We start from the raw sequence: 22,172 nt of genomic DNA, 5'->3' as shown, positions 1-22,172 counted from the left end.
ATAGAGAACAAAAAACCCTCTCTATGGCCAGGGCGTTACACATTTCCAAGACATATCAGTACTTTCATTTTTACTTGACATCATACACCTAAACTGTATGACAGTGTAATAGCAAACCAAAGATGTGCAGACTCCTTAGCTAAATGTAAACTAGAAACTAACATAAGGTGTGTTGTTGCAAGGATATAGATAGGTTGTTGTAGCGATCCTATGACGCAGGCCAAGGAAAGGTGACAAATGGGTATATATTGTTTTCCCACCAGATGTTTAATTCAACACTCTTCTAAAACCACACCTAATATAACCAACGACCCTGAATCTCTCCGTCTCCTGAAACTCAGATAAATGCAGTTCCTGCTGACGTTTTCATTCAGCACCCTTCTCTTTACAGAGATCTGGTAAAACACTTGATGCTATCACGTTAATGGTTAAAAGTTGTTCTATCTTTGGAGAATGCACACAGGGAATATTCAAGAAGACAAGATCAAAGTCCCACCTATCTGATTTTTATCACTTTTGTTGCAGTTGTTTCTCCACAGCTTGTCAAGGAATGAGTGCTCCAGTAAAGAATACGGAGAAATACCACATGGATAATATGACTGTCTCATATCCGTAGGCCATTTCTCTTAGATGAAGAGGATTTACTAATCAGTGCTTTAATGATTGGTGCTAACACAGGCGCCTAAGCATCTGTGGATCATTTGAGATGCTCTGCTTTGTGATCTGGAGAGGAAACATTATGTTATTAGCTTTATTTTATGCCTGTAATTAAACTTGGCGTCTCTACATGGATTATAGCAAACATATTGTGCCAGCAGTAAAATAAATTCAATTGAAAATAATGCAGGGAAACGTTCCAAAACCACTTCTTAAAGATTTTCTATAAAGAGCCAGACCAAATAATATCCCCTACAACACTAATGGCATCCATTCTGATAATAGCACAGCAGCCAGGCAGAATTACATCCTCATCTCTACTTAGAATGAGGCCCCAAGCATCATTAGCTTGAGCATCCTACTTAACCATGGGTCTAGACCACTAACCTCACTGCTTCCCTTTGCAATTCCCCATTAAAACAAGGCAAGTGTCAGTAAGACGCACACTGTGAAAGATGAGAGGAATAAAAGGATCGAAGCGCATCGCATCATACATTGACGTTGTTATATCAGAATGTGAATTCACACCCGAGGAAAGCACAGGAGGGAGAGTCCACTATGACGTCATCAAGCCCGGGTTCTTACTCCTTGAGCACATTAAATCAGGATGATTTCCCCCTCACTAATTACCTTGGGCTCCGAGACTTTAGGACCCCATTGAGTGTCACTATGAATACTGAGAGAGAGAAGAGACAGAGGGGGGGGGGTAGAGAGAGGTAGAAATGGTAGCACGGGAGGCTACTGAGGGGAGGACCATTCATAATAATGAATGGACTGGTATCAATGTTCCAGCCATTACTATGAGCCCGTCCTCCCCAATTAAGGTGCAACCAGCTACCTGTGGATGGTAAGGCTAGCCGTAAGGCTATGGTGTTGCAGAGGACTACAATCACCTTAGGGATGAACACGCCCTGGCTGTGTGAGAACATAACCCTGTAGGCAACTGAACAACGGGCTGTATTTAGATAGGCATCATAGTGTGATAGCTATTAGATAAATTGAATATACACTGAGGGTACAAAACATTAAGAACACCTTCCTAATATTGAGTTGCACCCCAACCCCCCTTTTGCCCTCATAACAGCCTAAATTTATCAGGGCATGGACTCTACAAGGTGTCCAAAGCATTCCACAGGGATGCTGGCCCATGTTGACTCCAATGCTTCCCACAGTTGTGTCAAATTGGCTGGATGTCCTTTGGGTGGTGGACCATTCTTGATACACACAGAAAACTGTTGTGTGTGAAAAACCCAGCAGCGTTGCAGTTCTTGACACAAACAGATGCGCCTGGCACCGACTACCATACTCTGTTCAAAGGCACTTAAAACTTCTGTCTTGCCCATTCACCCTCTGAATGGCACACATATACAATCCATGTCTCAATTGTCTCATGGCTTAAAAATCCTTCTTTAACATGTCTCCTCCCCGTTAACTACACTGATTGAAGTTAACAAGTTATATAAATTAGGGATAATAGCTTTCACCTGAATTATGTTAAAATGGCGCCGAAGAGGATGGCTAACATTTTACATGCTCCTAACCAACTGTGCTATTTTGTTTTTAGTTTTTTTGCATTGTTTGTGATTTATTTTTTAACTTAGTTTGTACATAATGTTGCTGCTATTGTCTCTTATGACTGAAAATAAATTCTGGACATCAGAACAGCTATTACTCACCTCGAACTGGAAGAAGCTTTTTCCTTTACCGAGTCCGACAAGAAGGATATACTGCTTTCCTGGGAACAGGCTCAAATCCCCGTCATTTGCGTGAAGAAAAGACGGCGAAAAAAGGGGGCGGAGGTCGGGCTGCCTTCTGAGAATTCGTAGGCGAGCGAGTAAACTCCCACTGCCATCCGTTCAATTGGCTAATGTGCAATCATTGGAAAATAAAATTGATGACCTACGATTAATATTATCCTACCAACGGGACATTAAAAACTAATATCTTATGTTTCACGACGACACGGATAATATAGATCTGGCGGGATTTTCCTTGCACCGGCAGAACAGAGAAGCTATGTCTGGTAAGACGAGGGGTGGGTGTGTGTGTCTATTTGTCAATAACAGCTGGTGTGCGATGTCTAATATTAAAGAAGTCTCGAGGTATTGCTCACCTGAGGTAGAGTACCTTATGATAAGCTGTAGACCACACTATCTGCCAAGAGAGTTCTCATCTATATTATTTGTAGCCGTCTATTTACGGCAACAGACCGATGCTGGCACTAAGACCGCACTCAACCAACTCTATAAGGCACAAGAAAATGCTCATCCAGAAGCAGCACTCCTAGTGGCCGGGGACTTTAACGCAGGCAAACTTAATTCAGTTTTGCCAAATTTTTACCAGCATGTCACGTGTGCAACCAAAGGAAAAACAACTCTAACCACTTTTACTCCACACACAGAGATGCATACAAAGCTCTCCTCTGCCCTCCATTTGGCAAATCTGACCATAATTCTATCCTCCTGATTCCTGCTTACAAGCAAAAACTAAAGCAGGGAGTACCAGTGACTCGCTCAATACGGAAGTGGTCAGATGACGCGGATGCTATGCTACAGGAACTGTTTTGCTAGCACAGACTGGAATATGTTCCGGGATTCATCCAATGGCATTGAGGAGTATACCACCTCAGTCATTGGCTTCATCAATAAGTGCATCGCTGACGTTGTCCCCACAGTGACCGTACGTACATATTCCAACCAGAAGCCATGGATTACAGGCAACATCCGCATCATGCTAAAGGCTAGAGCTGTGGCTTTAAAGGAGTGGGACACTAATCCGGACGAATAAGAAATCCCGGTATGCCCTCAAACGAACCATCAAACAAGCAAAGCTTCAATACAGGATTAAGATTGAATCCTACTACACTGCCTCTGATGCTCGTCGGATGTGGCAGGGCTCGAAAACTATTACGGACTACAAAGGGAAACCCAGACGTGAGCTGCCCAGTGACGCAAGCCTACCAGACGAGCTAAATGCCTTTTATGCTCACTTTGAGGCAAGCAACACTGAAGCATGCACGAGAGCACCAGCTGTTCTGGACGACTGTGTGGTAACGCTCTCGGTAGCCGATGTGAGCAAGACCTTTAAACAGGACTACATTCACAAAACTGGGGGGCCAGATGGATTACCAGGACGTGTACTCAAAGCACGAGCGGGCCAACTGGCAAGTGTCTTCACTGACATTTTCAACCTCTCCCTGACCAAGTCTGTAATACCTACGTTTCAAGCAGACCACCATAGTCCCTGTGCCCAAGGAAGCGAAGGTAACCTGCTTAAATGATTACCGCCCTGTAGCACTCACATCAGTAACCATGAAGTGCTTTGAAAGGCTGGTCATGGCTCATATCAACAGCATCTTCCCAGATACCATAGACCCACTCCAATTCGCATACCGCCCCAACAGATCCACAGATGAGGCAATCTCAATCACAATCCACACTGCCCTTTCCAACCTGGACAAAAGTAACACCAATGTGAGAAAGCTGTTCATTTACTACAGCTCAATGTTCAACACCATAGTGCCCACGAAGCTCATCACTAAGCTAAGGACCCTGGGAGGTCAGAGAACTGGCAGTGTGGTGCCAGGACAACAACCTCTCCCTCAATGTGAGCAAGACAAAAGTGCTGATCGTTGACTAAAGGAAAAGGTGGGCCGAACAAGCCCCCATTAACATTGATGGGGCTGTAGTGGAGCGTGTCTAGAGTTTCAAGTTCCTTGGTGTCCACATCACCAACAAGCTATCATGGTCCAACCACACCAAGACCGTCGTGAAGAGGGCATGACAAAACATTTTTCCCCTCAGCAGACTGAAAAGATTTGGCATGGGTCTTCAGATTCTCAAAAAGTTCTACAGCTGCACCATCGAGAGCATCCTAACCGGTTGCATCACTGCCTGATATGGCAACTGCTCGGCATCTGACCGTAAGGCGCTACAGAGGGTAGTGTGTACTGACCAGTACATAACTGGGGCCAAGCTTCCTGCCATCCAGGACCTATATAATAGGCGTGTCAGAGGAAAGCCCATAAAATTGTCAGAGATTCCAGTCACCCATAGACTGTTTTCTCTGCTACTGCACGGCAAGAGGTACCGGAGCGCCAAGTTTAGGACCAAAAGGCTCCTTAACAGCTTCTACCCCCAAGCCATAAGACTGCTGAACAATTAATCAACTGGACACCGTACTATTTACATTGTGTCACATCCTGACCAGTATAAGGGTTATTTGTTATTGTAGTTTGGTCAGGACGTGGCAGAGGGTATTTTGTTTATGTGGTTTGGGGTGGTGATTTATGTAGTAGGGTGTTTGATTTATTATTTCCGGGTTTTGGTCTATGTTTGTATTTCTATGTGGTCTCTAGTTTTTTGTATTTCTATGTCTAGTTTATTGGGGTTGGACTCTCAATTGGAGGCAGGTGTTTACTCGTTGCCTCTGATTGAGAGTCCTATATATTGGTATGTGTTTGGTTAAGTGTTTGTGGTGGGAGATTGTTTCTTGTTTTGCCTGTGTGAGCCTGACAAGATTGTTTTGTTGTTCGAGAGTTCTTCGTTTTTTTGGTTATTTTGGTGTTCTCTTTATTTTAAAATAAATACAAGATGAGCATCCACCTTCCTGCTGCGTATTGGTCCTCTATTCCCGACGACAACCGTTACAGAATCTCCCACCACAAAAGGACCAAGCAGCAGAGAAGGGAGCGATGGGAATATGATATGGACTGTCGGGAAAAGGAGACATGGACAGAGTTGAGGAGAGGCATTTCCAGGGCTGTGGAGGATTTAAGGGAACCCGAGAGGCAGCCCCAAGATTTTTTTTGTTGTTGGGGGGGCACACGGGTAGTTTGACTGGGCAAGGAGTGAGCCCCAGGCCAAATCCCTGTACCTTTTTTGGGCAACCAGTGACTGGACAGGTCCCGTGCTTCGGGGTAATGGGTACTGTGGTGAGGCCAAGTATTTTTAGGCCAGTACGCGCAGTACCAGCGCCCCGCATTTGCCAGGGGGAAGTGGGCATCCAGCCAGTAAGAGCGATGCCAGTTCTGCGCTCGAGACCGCCAGTACGCCTCTACGGTCCAGTGCGTCAGCCCAGTCCGACTCGTCCTGTTCCCGCTCCCCGCACTAGCCCTGAGGTGCGTGTTCCCAGGCTGAAACCTCCAGTACCAGCACCACGCATCAGAACATAGACCAAAACCCGGAAATAATAAATCAAACACCCTACTACATAAATCACCACCCCGAACCACATAAACAAAATACCCTCTGCCACGTCCTGACCAAACTACAATAACAAATAACCCTTATACTGGTCAGGACGTGACATGCCCCCTGTATATAGCCTTGTTATTGTTATTTTATTGTGTTACTTTTTATTTATTTTTTACTTTAGTTTATTTGGTAAATATTTTCTTAACTCTTCTTGAACTGCACTGTTGGTTAAGGGCTTGTAAGTAAGCATTTCACAGTAAGGTCTACACTTGTTGAATTCAGCACGTGGGACAAATAAAGTTAGATTTTATTTTATTTGTTTCACCTGGTCAGTATATGTCATGGAAAGAGCAGGTGTTCATAATATTTTGTACACTCAGTGTATTTTACATAAAAGGACAAACGGCGAGAGAGAGACTGGAGACGAGTATGAAATTAACATAGTTATTAATTTGTTATCAATATATTATTAATTCATTAATTTATTTGACATCTGCTGCAGTTAGACAGTCTCCAAGTTTTAATGTATGAATGATTAATTAGCTAGTGTGACTTTCTACCCACTTCCCCTACAGCAGACACTAAACCATAAAGGAAGACAAGCACGATGATAGGTTCTGATTAATTCCGTCTTTTATTCTCCTTAGATCTATCTTAAAAGTGTGCTTTAAATAGTTCCTTTCTATTGATGCTTGTTTGAGCTGGTGTAGCCTTTTCAATACATGATTCCTGTTGCTAAAACACAAAGGTATTCAGTTTTATGAAATAAGTATATTTTGGTTGCAATACCAGGGCCTATAACTTAGCGTATATTTTGAAGACACAAAACAGCTATTCCTTCATTTTGTTTAGTGGTTGCATGTCAGACAACGGTCAAGGCAGTGAGGCAGAAGTCAAACACTTTAGCTGATGGAGAGGTCATAGTGGTGCTTAGGGGGTCATGGCTAATTAGTGAGAATGAATGACCATGGCCTTGAGGGCGAAAAACAATTACTGACTAAATGGAAAAGTAAGGCACCAGTTATCAGTAATGGAAAGTTTTAGCGTTAAACTCCTATTACCTCAAGTCCTAGGCAAATGTTAGCAATTAAATTGTTTTTCTGTGTGGGATGAGGTTTTTATTGAATACAACAGCAGACCATAGGAGGTTGGTAGCACCTTAATTGAGGATGACGGGCTCGTGGTAATGGCTGGAGTGGAATAAGTGAAATGGTATCAAATACATCAAACACATGATTTCGATGTGTTTGATGCCATTCCATTCTCTCCTTTCCAGGCATTATTATGAGCTGTCCTCCCCTCAGCAGCCTCTACTGCAGCAGACATACCACCCTGCCTGTCTTTTCGCCTGAAGCTAAAGCAGGGCTGGGCCTAGTCGGTGTTTGGATGGGAGACCCCCCTGGCTAAATCAGACAGATGCTGGGATCAGTGGCTCAGGCTACCAATGGAATACATTTCCCAATGGTAAACAAATTGAGACACAGTGACAAGCACAGAATAAATGCAACCATTCATCATCTGTCCATTCATGGGTGTTGTTATTGGTCTTTCAAATACTCTAACCCAAGATGATGCCTAAGAGATGGCCTGCTATGTGTCTTTCTCTGATCACTGTCAGTCTGATAGTCTTATCCAAAATCCACAGTTTATTGGTTTGTTAGTTTTCCCAGTATGGCGTCAAAGTGCAGCTGTCAAAAAGGGATTTAAGCCAGCTGAGACTGGATTCTTTGAAGTTCTCTGTTTCCAACCATTACAGAGATGCTTGTGTGTGTGCCTCATTTGGAATGAGAGTAAAAGGGCTCTGGGTTATTATTGTGCCCAGCACCCACAGTTTCTTCTTTGAAATATGGCAGTTGAACCCTCTTGAGAAGCCTGAGTAAAATTGCCTATCATCACTTGAAGAAAAAATTGTTAATGTGATTTGTGCTAATAACAGCTTATTTTCACAGCCTGCCTCTTTTTACACTTTTATATGACAATTTCATAACATAACCAAGGATTCCATGATCCAATATTGTTTGATTTAATCCAATCCCAATAATTTGAAGAGAAATTGTTGATGATCTACAGTGAGTACTGTACTTTGTTACAAGGAGAGGGTGGTAAAGAGGCCCTGGGAGGAGGAGTGGATGAGTTGCTACCCTAGACACTCAGTGATATAAGGTCAGTTCATAGACCGTATATAAACATATGATCAGTTGCACATTTCCACCCCTAATGGATTGGTGAGGGTAAGATTATCCTACATGGCTGAAAGGGAATTAAAAAGTTAATTTTAAATGGGCCTGACTGGAGGCATAATTCATTGACCTTCCTTCAACAACAAAAAATCCTCCCTGCCTCACTCAACGCAACCCAAATACCTGTTGCTCATGCAGTGATGTTTGTTTGTAAAGCAGGTGCAAGTCAAGAGTCAAGTAAAAGTAAATATAAACAGATAGATATATGAATCACCACCTAATTTGTATTATTTTTTTGCAGGGGAAATGACATAATCTCTTTTAGATACCTTAATATTTCGCCAGAGGGCGGTGTGCCCTCACTGCAAATTACGTGATGTTGACAAATGAGGAAGTGATTATTATGTTGTTTTTTCAACGCTAAACCTTCTGTGGCTCTCCATGGGACCTACAATTGAAATACGATGAGACTTTGGTGAGTAACTCCTCTCTTTCAAATGTAGATATAATTGAACATGTATTCAGACGAAATGGCTACAAGTGGGATGCACTGTTGAGCTCTACATCCTGAGGGGTTCATGCTGATTGTGGCAGCCGGTTAAATGGCGTCCTTGACAAGGCAAGAAGAAGAAGAAGAAGAAGAAGAAGAAGAAGTCTATCAGGAGAAGTTTATCAGGAGAAGTGTAGTATTATCGCAAGGAGACGTATACTTGGAATACTGAGGTGGAATGCAGGGAAAGGAGGATGCAGAGGATGTCTAAGAGCGAGAGGGATAAGAGAGTGAGCTTGAGTTGGTTAAAAAAGGGAGATGGTTTGTTAAAAAATAATGGTAGAAAGTGTAAGCAGGGTGAGTTGAAGACAGGAGGAGAAATGTAAATGAATGAGGGTGTGGTGAAGTTCTCGGAGCCGAGGCTTTCCCCCGAGGGTCGGGATAAAGATGAGTCTGACAGTAGGAGTGACATTTTTGGAAAAAGTTGACTCTTGCCTTTTGGCTGATCCATTTGTGGTTTCAGGGTGGGTGAAAACCGACATGGGTGCTGTGGAATCGGTGAGGGTAACCAGAAGTGGTCTTGTGATAATTGTTTGTGTTTCTGCTGGTCAGAGGGACCAGGCGCTCCATGTTAAACGAATGGGGGCAAGAGATGTGAATTGTTTTGCTCTCAAGAAAAGGGCGCCATTGAAAGGAGTGATTACTGACCAACTGAAGGGGAAGATTCCCGGTGTTTGTGATGCTCGTCGTTTGGTGCGACGAAGACAGGGTGGCGCGGACAGTGAAACAGAAGAGTCATTGTTTGCCCAACAAAGTGATGTTGGGGTATAAGTTATCCTGTACGAGTTTTGTGCCGAAAAGATTGTTGTTACAGGTGTCAAGCTTATGGGCATGTGGCAGCAGTGTGTAGGAGGCATTTTCCTAGGTGTGAGAAGTGTGCAGAAAGGCATAAGACAAAGGAACGTGTAGCATTGGGGGAAAATAGTGGTCTGTGTTAATTGTAGGGGTGCCCATGGGGCTGGGGATCAGAAATGTCCCGTGCGAGAGAGTCAGGTTGAGCTTTCCAAGGTTAGTGTAATGCGGAAGTTGTCATATGCTGAGGCAGTGAAGAAGGTAGATGAAGATGGGTCAAGGGAGAGGGATACCGAGAGGAGTGGTGTGAGTAGTCTATCTGTACCAGTACAGAGGGATGCACCAACAAGTGATATTTGCTTCAGTAAGATTTGATTTTTTACATTTATAACAATGGTTATCAACTGTACTGCAAGGATTGAATGTAAGTCGCAGAAAATAGAGGTTGTGGTGGCAGCTGCAGAGAGGTATTTGTGTGTGCGAGTCTTGATGTGTGTGCGAGTCAGGGTGTGTTGAGTGGTGGTGTCCCATCCTGAAGTAGGACTAAATAGATTTAAATAGTGGAGTATGGTATTTATTTGAGTGTAGTGTTAGATGGTATGTTTTATTTCTTTTTTCTTCAGTGAAGTACAAGGGAGTTCTACTCCAGTCTAGTAGGTTGCGGTAATGCAACATGTATTGGAAGCCAACTGCCGTTAAACCTCATAGAAGAAGAATGTATTCAGACATGCGGCATGTCAGGATGTGTAGTTCGTCTTTTATGTTTCACATTTATTAAACCCCTGAAAAACATGAACCTTGAATGCTGTAGACAGTAAACTAAACCGTCAAAATAGATTTCAAAACAGTGTTGTTTTTTGATGGTGATTTGTATTTGTGAAGGTGCTAGAGTGCAGTATTATAGGTGATACTATATTCTAATGTTTATTTTATCTTCCTATAACACAGGTTGAACAATAAAGAGCTGCATAATTCTACCAACCAGGCTTAGGCCTGGTCACACTATGTTCCACCTGTCTAGTCTTCTTCTTGACCCCCCCTCCCAGGAACAGTAAATAGTTACAGTAACATGTCTTCAGGCCCACCTCAGTCGCCCACAGTGGCTAAGACAGAGGTGACTGTTGAAGGAGAATGCCCTATCTTCGCTGCCACCTTTGCCTACTGGGACAACATCCTGGGACCGCGGGTGTGTCACATCTGGGCTCCCAGGTGCGAGCAACCACTGTTGCTGAGCGATGGCGAAGTCACCTTCCTGGCCAATCACACGCTGAACGGGGAGATTCTGCGCAGCGCAGAGTGCGGCGCCGTGGACGTCAAGTTCTTCGTCCTAGCCGAGAAGGGTGTCATCATCATCTCGCTCATCTTCGATGGCGAGCTGAAGGGTGACAAGAACACCTGTGCCCTGTCCATCATCCTGCCGCAGACAGAGCTGGCCTTCTACCTGCCCTTGCACATGGTCTGTGTGGAGAGGCTCAAACACATAATCCGCAAGGGACGCATCTGGATGCAGAAGGTAAGTATTCAAATGTTCTTGTTCTATCCCAGCACGTGAATGATCCCCTAAGAGCGAAATGGTTCAAATCAAGTAAGTCAGCACTAACACCTGAATCATGAAGCCTGCCATGCCTTTTTTTGTCATTGACGTACAGGGCTACAACATAATTTCTGTGCTGTCATCAGAGATTGTCCCCGTCATGGAGCTGCTGTCATCCATGAAGACACACAGTGTCCCAGAGGACATAGACGTGAGTATCTGAAGCAATCATGCACATTGGGCAACACTTTCATCATGCAAAACAGTACTTTGCAAATACTACAGTAGAACTCTGCATACTCTGCATACCCATTTATGTAGGAACTTTTCTTAAACAGTTACGTCCACGAGAAGAAGACTATTACTACTGTCACATTATTACATCCAAGAATGACATCGAACTAGTTTCACTGATTTGTTAAGTCTCACATGGCTTTCGTTACACACCCCCAAAATAACGTTGAAAATTAAACTAAAACTTCAAAGCCTCCACATCATTCATCTATGTGAAAAAAGAAAGCTCAAAGTTCTAACCACTGAGGCTCGACTGAAGCTTTAATTAACATTTATGTTCATCAATGAGACAAATTGCTAACTCACTATTCCACTTTAATTTTCTGTATGTCTCGCTATAGTAGGTAAAAAAAGAAAGAAGTATCTTGTCCTTCGTGTTGATTATTTCACCAAGAACCGTGTTTGTTCCCGTGTTAGATCAAGGACACCATCCTAAATGACGATGACATCGGAGACAGCTGTCATGAAGATTTCCTGCACAAGTAAACACTTTTAGGAAACTTTGTCTGGGATTCAGTCGTAGGCCTACCTGGTATAGAAATGTAATTAAGAAAATTGGAAGCATCTGCTTGCGAGTTGTCTACCTGGTATTTTTGCAGTGGCCAAAACCATTCTTTCACCATATTTAACCAAAAATGATGAGTAATCTTGCCTGCCCACTATCAAGAAACAACTTTGAGTGCTCCTGTGGTTTTATTTTCTGGGATAGTCACAGGGTTGAAGAATGTTTCACTCTCCCTCAGTTTAGCACCTTTCCTCTCCTTTTTTGTCCAAGCTGGGTTGGTCCAATGGGTACATATTGCTTACCTTGCACACTATATTTGTGATTAGGTCATAGTTATCAGTGGAGTGCAGTTATGCACCCCTGACACTATCTGTAGAAACAATTATCTTAGCTGCCTGTGGAGATGACAAATGCACTGCAAGTCACAATTTATTTACTCAGCTTTTGAGTGTTCTTGCAGTAGTCAGGAAACACTTTTGTGTCATGAGATTTATTTGATTAATCCTCTCATTTGGATATTTAGAGACCGATATTGAATGACACACACACAGCAAATCTTTTACTATCCTTGTGGGGACCTAACATTTTTTTCCATTCAAAATCCTTAACCCCTAAACCTCCTAACCCAAATGTAACCCTAAACCTAACCCCCAAACCTAAATTAGCCTTTGTATTTGTGAGGATCTGGGAAATGTCCCCAGACTTTTGTGGATTTCTGGTACCCACAAGGATAGTAATACAAGCCCACACACACACACAGATACATTTCATTACTGCTCATGTTCTCATTATACTAAATTAATATCAAGTGACCATCTTTGTCATTAATAAATAATACACCAAATGAAATTTGCCTCCGTCTCTCAGGGCAATCACTTCTCATCTCCAAACCTGTGGCTGCTCCATGGTGGTCGGAAGCAACCCAGACAAAGTCAACAAGGTACTGACAGGCTGCCAATACTCTGTGCTAAGCACATGCATACACTGACTGATGTATCAGCATATGTATTCACACTCATCCACACACTAGCTGTATCAACATAAATGTTCTACACACAGACGTGTCTGCTTATGTTATTGTGTATCTAAAATATTACAGCATACAAAATCCCACAATACTGGTTCACACACACACACACACACACACCTCCAAATCCTCTCTCCCTCTCAGAAATGCAGATGTTGTTGAGAGGTATTCCAGGTTGATATTCATATGTTTTCTTGCGCTCTAGATAGTGCGCACGCTGTGCCTCTTCCTCACCCCTGCTGAGAGGAAGTGCTCTCGGTTCTGTAAAGCTGACTCTACTTTCAAGTATGATACAGGACTGTTTGTACAAGGCCTCCTCAAGGTACCCCACCACGCCTCTCTAAATTAGTTTTCCTACTGGGTGTGCCAGCCCAGCACTAACACACCTGTTTCAAATAATAAACTAATAATGAGCTTTGGTTCAATGAGAGATACATTAAAGCCTTGTTTTACTCACATTGATATTATCCCATTGTAAGTGCATGTAAATGTAATGCAAATGAATAGTCTTTATTCAAACCAAGGCCTCAAAAAATGAACAAAAGCTCATACCTTTACAACAGACTGCCACTTTGGCATTGTGATCCCCCTCCTCATTACTCTTCCACTCCTTTCTCCCACCCAGGACTCCATGGGCAGTTTTGTCTTACCCTTCCGCCAGGTGCTGTACTCGCCCTACCCGACCACGCACATCGACGTGGACATCAACACGGTGAAGCAGATGCCGCCCTGCCACGAGCACACATACATTCAGCGGCGCTACATGCGCTCAGAGCTCAGCGTGCTCTGGAAGGTGGCCAGTGAAGAGGACGTCGACACTGACACCGGCATCCACACCGAGTCCTTCACCCCCGACCTGTATGTTCTCTTCTCTTCTGTTCTTCCAATTAGATTGGAATTGTCAATGTTTATTCTGCTGCCTAACACATTGCTTGATTTATTTGAAATGTATCAAATTTGTCTTGTTTACATTTACATTAATGAAAGAAATGGATGTTATTCTGTTTTTTATGACCACTAAAAGCGCCACTCTTTCTCAGACATGTATTTCAGGATGTTATGCATAAAGACACCCTGGTAAAGTCATTTATAGACGAGGTAAGACACCGGCACAAAGTAAGCAACAATATTTGTCAGCCGTTAATGGCTTATCAGGGCCAACTGTAATAGTTAATCCTGTTTGTTCCCAGGTGTTCATGCTGAAGCCAGGTCTCAATCTGCGAAGTACTTACTTGGCCCAGTTCTTGCTGATCCTTCACAGGAAGGCGCTCACACTACTCAAATACATCGAAGATGAGACGTGAGTTACCTCTCACTATGGAAGCAGATGTAATTGGTTTTGATATGACTTTTGCCACAGCACACCAGCACACCATGTAGTACAACGTTTGATAACAGTTTGAATTCCCCACCCACAGGCAAAAGGGAAAGAAGCCTTTCCGCTCCTTGCGCAGCTTGAAGACAGACCTCGACCTGATGGTGGAAGGCGACCTGAATATCATCATGGCGTTGGCTGAAAAGCAGAGGGCTGGACTGCACTCCTTTGTATTTGGGAAGCAATTCTACACCAGTGTACAGGAGCGAGATGTGCTCATGAGCTTTTGACTCTTACTCTCATCATGACATATTTTTATCACCTTTTAAGAAATGGGAAAGAAATTGACATGACTTGTCCAAAAGCTGCCTTTACTAGGTGACATGTTTTGTCCACTAAAGAGTGTTGAAGTGTTAAAATGTAAAAAAGAAATACAGTATGCCACCATAATATTGAAATTTCAGATGTCCATTTAAAGTCCAAAAACTTCTTTAGTTGGATTTGTGCTGCTGTCCTTTATTGCTAATCTTCATTGTTTTATTCAAAGCATGAGTCTAGAGTCTTCCATGTTTGTGTTGGGACTCCACTTTATTTGTGAAACTTAAATGTTTGGATATCAATAATAGTACACTGATTGTACAACAATCTGGACTTCCTCTATCTGTTGACTGAATGACCACAACAGCCATGTCCAGGTTATGAACCATGTATTGCCCTTTTGCAGTATGCACTGTATGTCTGAGCATTCATGCTGATTTGTTGACTAGAGACCGGTTTGTTTAAGTAAGTTTGACATGTACATCATGATGTGTATAGAGTTAATCATTAGCGTACCTTATTTGAGGTATGTGATATACCAGGCCATATCATATCGGTATCATGTCTTGACATTATTTTGTCATCATAATTACTGTTTGACATGATGCTAAATGTATCGTAATGTGTGTAAGGCTTTATCATGTGTCAACTTTGACTCATCTCACAGTGGCCTTAACTTACAGTATTTTCTCACTACCTTTCATTTGGTAGATGAGGTGGATAATGGTATATGCTAGTGAAACAATAATGTTATTAACCCTACTGGCCTTCATGCTGATGCAGCGTTATTCTCTAACATTTGTCAATGCATCCATGATGATAAACATTTGTCAATACAAAATGGTATGTATATTTACTATTAGTTTACACACATTTACTACATTCTTCCAGAATGTGCCTTGAAATTTCCCACTCTGTTGTCCAAACGACCTCTTTGGTACAGCCTCTCCCATAGGCTGTTTGGCAAACTTTTACGAAAATGAAAGAGAACGTTGGATTACCTTGGTTCTCTGAGTAGAGTAACGGGTCGCCAAACAAGTTGTGAACTCCTTCCCGTCATGCGATGTGATTGAGATAAAGATGTATACAGCCACGCCACACCTTTACTGTACCCACATGACCTGTCACTATAAAAAGGTGGTGTGGTGTGACATTGTCTATTACTCCAATTGAAGTATAGAGGTGGAGGAACGCCATGAAAGCTTGGCGACCCGTTACTCTACTCAGAGAACCAAGGTAATCCAATGTTCTCTTTCATTTTCGTAAAAGGTTGCCAAACAGCCTATAGGAGAGGCTGTACCAAAGAGGTCGTTCGGACAACAGAGTGGGAAAACTCACCATTTAACTTAGTCCAGATGAGTCCCTAACAGGGTAACAGAATTTCAACTGTGGTATACAACCATATACTCATGCAAGCTGAAAGCTTGAACTTAAAACATGATGCTTCACCATGAGTGGAAGGCCTCTGTATAGAACATCCATTTCACTGACGGTTGATAAGTATGTACAAGGTTCTCGGCATGCTCACTTTTCTGGGTTGAGAGAGCGTGCCATGCTCAGAACCCCAGACCCCACTGATGGTGTGGACATAACATTAGGTCTGTAGTACCTCATGAAAGTCATGGGTGTTGACCAACTTGCAACCACACACAGAGTCCAGGGAGCTCCATCTGAACAGCACCCATGTATAGACCATAACCCTGGTGGAGTGGGCTACTACGCCATCTGGAGTTGGTCTATAGCTCAAATGCCAGACAGCTAGATCCAGATAGCCTACCTATCTGGCCGGCCGGACCTGTCATTGTAAATAAGAATTTGTTCTTAACTGACTTGCCTAGTTAAATAAAAAAAAAGCGAGGTCCGGCCATATAGCTAAGTCCAGCTGGCCAGCCAGATAACTAGGTCTGACTTAGCTATCTGGCCGACCAAACCTTGCTTTCTGGACGGCCGAACCTTGCTATCTGGCCAGCAGGCTGGACATACCTATCTGGACCTTGCTATAGGCAGATTGCTAGGTCCGGCCAAAAGGCAGGCCAGTAAACATCTTTGATATTAAGCAGCTCAATCACATGCGTAAATAGGAAGGAGTTCCCACAGGTTGTTTGGAGACCCGTTACGAAAAACAGACAACCAATGCATTAGGTAGCGCTCATGCATAATAATACAACATTACAGTTGATACGCTGAAATAAATGCCTATCTTCAAGTAGGATGTACAAAATCCTTTGTATTAATTGGTTGATTCATCGACCACCATTTACCCATTGGTCGAACTTTGCATGTGGTGTTTGCGACAGGAAAAACAGTAAACTGGCTCGATCAGAGATACTTTTGAGGAGATGGCAAACTCTAATGGAATCTAAATTAGCGCCCATTGTGTAATTTGCCCATGCTACGTCAATGGGCCGTGCGGTGCATTCTGGGCGATTCTGGGACATGGAGTGCTCTCCTTCAAGGAGTGGGAGTCAATTGGGCGCTTACTCAAAAACCCAACCGTAGCATGAACCCAACCGTAACATTACACATATTATCCAAGATGTGAGATAAGTAACTTGCAGTATGTAATATTGTATAGCATTGGAATTGTACAATTGCGTACTTTTCAGTAAAATAAGCACGTTTCTCGACTCACCCTGACTTTGAGAAGGGATTGCTTAGCATCTGCGTGACGGATCATAACAACGTGACCGCGATTAGTCGATAGTCTGCTGGGTGGGGCGTTATACGTTCATCCATTTCCCAATTGGATTCCTATCTCCTCCTTTCTGTAATATCTCTGGCTAGATGCCATGTAAATATTCTGGAGAGCCGCTAAGGATGTCTAAAAGAACAAAAGGATAGAACTACCGAACAATTGGAGCAAAATGAAATCGAATGTCATACAAAATATATCAAGGTTTGTTATCTGTTTTTGCCCTTAGACTTTCTATACGGAGAAAGACCAAGTCGTTGGGTGCGGCCTGGCTGTTGTAACATGCTAACTAGTCTAGATAGCAAACGTCATTAGCTTGCTTACCTGAAGCTTTGGGGAACCGTGGCTGTCAAAGATGCTGCAAGGCAGACAAGGCGTTGCAAGTGTCAGTCGGTTTACTTGAAATGACCCTATTCATGTGTTTTGTTCATAACTTGTAGATACATTAATGACCTCAGAATTCCCCAAATCTCAAATAAATTGTTAGCCGACGAGTGTATAAACTGGCGCTCGTGCCCACAGAGCAAACAAACCTAGCTAGCTAACGTTACTAGCTAATTTGCTAACTGACTAACTGGTCGTTGAATACGATCGATCCCCCCCAAACATGGATGTGCACAGCAGCCAGTATTCATTGCAATCATGAAAATTGTGATGGAAGTGAGAGTGCAAGGTCGTTCACTCTTGCCTCTTAGCTAGCTAACTTACAAACAGAAATACTCCCATTTATGACCGTCACAGAATTATGTAGTCAAGTATATTTCATCTGACTTGACAAACCTATTTGTTATGATGGTTGCTTCACTTATGCTGTTGTCAAACATCCAATTTACCATTGCAACATGTCACCAAATAATTTATCAAAACACACAGATTTGCAATGTGTGTTTACAGTATCCTCAACAGCACTTTGTAGGATAGCACCATGGTGTAGCCGGAAGACAGCTAGCTTGTGTCCTCCTCTGGGTACATTGACTTGAATACTAAACCTAGGAGGCTCGTGATTCTCACCATCTTCCGGCTACACAGTAATTATAACAACTTCCGGAGGACGTCCTCCAACCTATCAGAGCTCTTGCAGCATGAACTGACATGATGACCACCCAATCAAAGACTCAGATACGTAATCTACTACTGAAAGCACAAGCTACAGCTAGCTAGCACTGCACAGTGCATACAATGTGTTGAGTAGTTGACTCAGAGAGAAAAAGACAATAGTTTAACAGTTAACTAATTAATTTCTTCAAAAATGGAGAACCGAGAGAGAGAGCTATATTTCATCTATTTGTTTTACTTCCACTTACTTAGCTAGAAAATGCAGCTAGCTAGTTTAGTCTACTCAAACACCATGCTCAAACAGAGGGATGCTATGTTAGCTAGCTGGCTTTGACTATCCAACACAAGACTGGAACAATTCAAAGTCAAGGTTGAAATACTGTCTGCCTGCATAAGTGTCAAAGAACACATTAAACTCCCATTCACATTTTCTCAAGAGATGCTGAAAGAAATCATATTTCTCCACTCGTGTTCCCGAGACAAAATTAACATTTGTTTAATTTCACTGCGAGAAATGTATAATTCTGCAGGAGTTAATATTACATTTGAAGTCGGAAGTTTACATACACTTAGGTTGGAGTCATTAACTTGTTTTTCTACCACTCCACAAATGTCTTGTTAGCAAACTAGTTTTGGCAAGTCGGTTAGGACATCCACTTTGTTCATGACACAAGTAATTTTTCCAACAATTGTTTACAGACAGATTATTTCACTTATAATTCACTATCACAATTCCAGTGGGTCAGAAGTTTACATACACTAAGTTGACTGTGCCTATAAACAGCTTGAAAAATTCCAGAAAATGATGTCATGGCTTTAAAAGCTTCTGATAGGCTAATTGACATCATTTGAGTCAATTGAAGGTGTACCTGTGGATGTATTTCAAGGCCTACCTTCAAACTCAGTGCCTCTGCTTGACATCATGGTAAATTCAAAAGAAATCGGCCAAGACCTCAGAAAAAAATTGTAGACCTCCACAAGTCTGGTTCATCCTTGGTAGCAATTTCCAAACACCTGAAGGTACAATGTTCATCTGTATAAACAATAGTACGCAAGTATGAACACCATGGGACCATGCAGCCGTCATACTGCTTAGGAATGAGACACGTTCTGTCTCCTAGAGATGAACGTACTAGAAGTCGACCGATTTTGATTTTTCAACGCCGATACCGATTATTGGAGGACCAAAAAAGCTGATACCGATTAATCGGCCGATTTTTATATGTGTATATATATATATATTAGTAATAATGACAATTACAACAATACTGAATGAACACTTATTTTAACTTAATATAATACATCAATAAAATCAATTTAGTCTCAAATAAATAATCAAACATGTTCAATTTGGTTTAAATAATGCAAAAACAAAGTGTTGGAGAAGAAAGTGAAAGTGCAATATGCGCCATGTAAGAAAGCTAACGTTTAAGTTCCTTGCTCAGAACATCTGAAAGCTGGTGGTTCCTTTTAACATGAGTCTTCAATATTCCCAGGTAAGAAGTTTTAGGTTGTAGTTATTATAGGACTATTTCTCTCTGTACCATTTGTATTTTATATATATATATACCTTTGACCATTGGATGTTCTAATAGGTACTTTAGTATTGCCAGCCTAATCTCGGGAGTTGATAGGCTTGAAGTCATAAAAGCATTGCGAAGAGCTGCTGGCAAACATAGTAATGTGCTGTTTGAATGAATGCTTCAAAATGGTCATTTCGAAAACAAGACGTTTATTCCTTCAGTGAAATACGGAACTGTTCCGTATTTTATCTATAACGGGTGGCATCCATAAGTCTCAATATTGCTGTTACATTGTACAACCTTCAATGTTATGTCATAATTACGTAAAATTCTGGCAAATTAGTTCGCAACGAGCCAGGCGGCCCAAACTGTTGCATATACCCTGACTCTGCGTGCAATGAACGCAAGAGAAGTGACACAATTTCCCTAGTTAATAAAAATTCATGTTAGCAGGCAATATTAACTAAATATGCAGGTTTAAAAATATATACTTGTGTATTGAATTTAAGAAAGGCGTTGATGTTTATGGTTAGGTACACATTGGTGCAACGACAGTGTTTTTTCATTGAATGCGCTTGTTAAATCACCCGTTTGGCGAAGTAGGGTGTGAATCAATGATAAATTAACAGGCACTGCATCGATTATATGCAACGCAGGACAAGCTAGATAAACTAGTAATATCATCAACCATGTGTAGTTAACTAGTGATTATATTAAGATTGATTGTTTTTTCTAAGATAAGTTTAACCTGTTGGGGATAGGGGGCAGTATTTGCACGGCCGGATAAAAAACGTACCCGATTTAATCTGGTTACTACTCCTGCCCAGTAACTAGAATATGCATATAATTATTGGCTTTGGATAGAAAACACCCTAACGTTTCTAAAACTGTTTGAATGGTGTCTGTGAGTATAACAGAACTCATATGGCAGGCAAAAACCTGAAGATTCCTTACAGGAAGTGGCCTGTCTGACAAGTTCTTGTTCTTCTTGGCTCTGTTTATTGAAAACTGAGGATCTTTGCTGTAACGTGACACTTCCTACGGCTCCCACGGGCTCTCAGAACCCGGGAAAAAGCTGAATGATGTAATTCCAGCCTCTGGCTGAAAAACATTAGCGCGTTTGGATAGTGGCCGGTCAGAGTACCATCAGACTGAGGCTCGTGCACGAGTCGACCCATGTTTTATTTTCTTTCGTCTTTGAACGTAAACACGCTTTCCCGTTCGGAATATTATCGCTTTTTTATGAGAAAAATCGCATAAAAATTGATTTTAAACAGCGGTTGACATGCTTCGAAGTACGGTAATGGAATATTTAGAAGATTTTGTCACGAAATGCGTCGTGCGCGTCACCCTTCTTTACCATTCGGATAGTGTCTTGAACGCACGAACAAAACAGAGGATATTTGAACATAACTATGGATTATTTTGAACCAAACCAACATTTGTTATTGAAGTAGAAGTCCTGGGAGTGCATTCTGACGAAGAACAGCAAAGGTAATAACATTTTTCTTATAGTAAATCTGACTTTGGTCAGGGCTAAACTTGGTGGGTGTCTAAATAGCTAGCTCTGTGATGCCGGGCTATCTACTCAGAATATTGCAAAATGTGCTTTCACTGAAAAGCTATTTTAAAATCGGACATAGCGAGTGCATAGAGGAGTTCTGTATCTATAATTCTTAAAATAATTATGTTTTTTGTGAACGTTTATCATGAGTAATTTAGTAAATTCACCGGAAGTTTGCGGGGGGTATGCTAGTTCTGAACATCACATGCTAATGTAAAAAGCTGGTTTTTGATATAAATATGAACTTGATTGAACAAAACATGCATGTATTGTATAACATAATGTCCTAGGGTTGTCATCTGATGAAGATCATCAAAGGTTAGTGCTGCATTTAGCTGTGGTTTGGGTTTATGTGACATTATATGCTAGCTTGAAAAATGGGTGTCTGATTATTTCTGGCTGGGTACTCTGCTGACATAATCTAATGTTTTGCTTTCGTTGTAAAGCCTTTTTGAAATCGGACAGTGTGGTTAGATTAACGAGAGTCTTGTCTTTAAAATGGTGTAAAATAGTCATATGTTTGAGAAATTGAAGTAATAGCATTTCTAAGGTATTTGAATAACGCGCCACGGGATTCAACTGGCTGTTGAGTAGGTGGGACGATTTCGTCCCGCCGACCCTAGAGAGGTTAATGCTAGCTAGCACCTTACCTTGGCTCCTTGCTGCACCCGCATAACAGGTAGTCAGCCTGCCACGCAGTCTCCTCGTGGAGTGCAATGTAATCGGCCATGATCGGTGTCCAAAAATGCCGATTACCGATTGTTATGAAAACATGAAATCGGCCCTAATTAATCGGCCATTCCGATTAATCGGTCGACCTCTAGAACGTACTTTGGTGTGAAAAGTGCAAATCAATCCCAGAACATCAGCAAAGGACCTTGTGAAGATGCTGGAGGAAACAGGTACAAAAGTATCTATATCCACAGGTAAACGAGTCCTATATCGACATAACCTGAAAGGCCGCTCAGCA

The 22,172-nt window shown here is 42.1% G+C and overlaps 2 protein-coding genes across 21 annotated transcripts in view; both read left to right on the top strand.

The window, feature by feature from the left end:
* The first annotated feature begins 8,385 nt into the window (after positions 1-8,385).
* Positions 8,386-15,208, top strand: LOC106600466 (guanine nucleotide exchange C9orf72). 3 transcript variants are annotated; one of them, XM_014191829.2, is made up of 10 exons: positions 8,386-8,507; positions 10,323-10,887; positions 11,024-11,119; positions 11,620-11,684; positions 12,575-12,647; positions 12,940-13,056; positions 13,360-13,592; positions 13,775-13,832; positions 13,925-14,034; positions 14,153-15,208. In XM_014191829.2, the coding sequence occupies exons 2-10, from the start codon at positions 10,444-10,446 to the stop codon at positions 14,337-14,339; spliced, it is 1,383 nt and encodes a 460-aa protein (XP_014047304.2). In that variant the 5' UTR covers positions 8,386-8,507; positions 10,323-10,443; the 3' UTR covers positions 14,340-15,208. The 3 variants fall into 3 exon arrangements, with proteins under 3 accessions (XP_014047304.2, XP_014047309.2, XP_014047330.2); XM_014191834.2 differs by lacking the exon at positions 8,386-8,507 and adding an exon at positions 8,538-8,812; XM_014191855.2 differs by lacking the exon at positions 8,386-8,507 and adding an exon at positions 8,903-9,738.
* A 345-nt stretch (positions 15,209-15,553) lies between these two features.
* The window catches only part of kiaa1109 (KIAA1109 ortholog), a 136,039-nt gene continuing 129,420 nt past the window's right edge, over positions 15,554-22,172 (top strand). For 17 of the 18 annotated variants that reach the window (XM_014191736.2, XM_014191821.2, XM_014191814.2 and 14 more), the window contains exon 1: positions 17,080-17,263. The gene's annotated coding sequence lies outside the window, so the exon portion shown is untranslated. Of the gene's footprint in view, positions 15,604-17,079; positions 17,264-22,172 lie in introns of those variants that run through there. The other variant, XM_014191706.2, reaches the window with a different exon arrangement.

Source organism: Salmo salar, chromosome ssa01 (genome assembly GCF_905237065.1).
Source record: "Salmo salar chromosome ssa01, Ssal_v3.1, whole genome shotgun sequence".
Taxonomy (NCBI): Eukaryota; Metazoa; Chordata; class Actinopteri; order Salmoniformes; family Salmonidae; genus Salmo; species Salmo salar.
This window is presented reverse-complemented; position numbering and strand designations above follow the sequence as displayed.

Excerpts from the sequence above, each read along its gene's own strand:
- LOC106600466 (XM_014191829.2), top strand. The coding sequence starts at position 10,444 with ATGTCTTCAGGCCCACCTCAGTCGCCCACAGTGGCTAAGACAGAGGTG. Across the intron at positions 10,888-11,023 it reads GACGCATCTGGATGCAGAAG|GGCTACAACATAATTTCTGT; the intron begins GTAAGTATTCAA and ends ATTGACGTACAG. Across the intron at positions 13,057-13,359 it reads TTGTACAAGGCCTCCTCAAG|GACTCCATGGGCAGTTTTGT; the intron begins GTACCCCACCAC and ends TCTCCCACCCAG.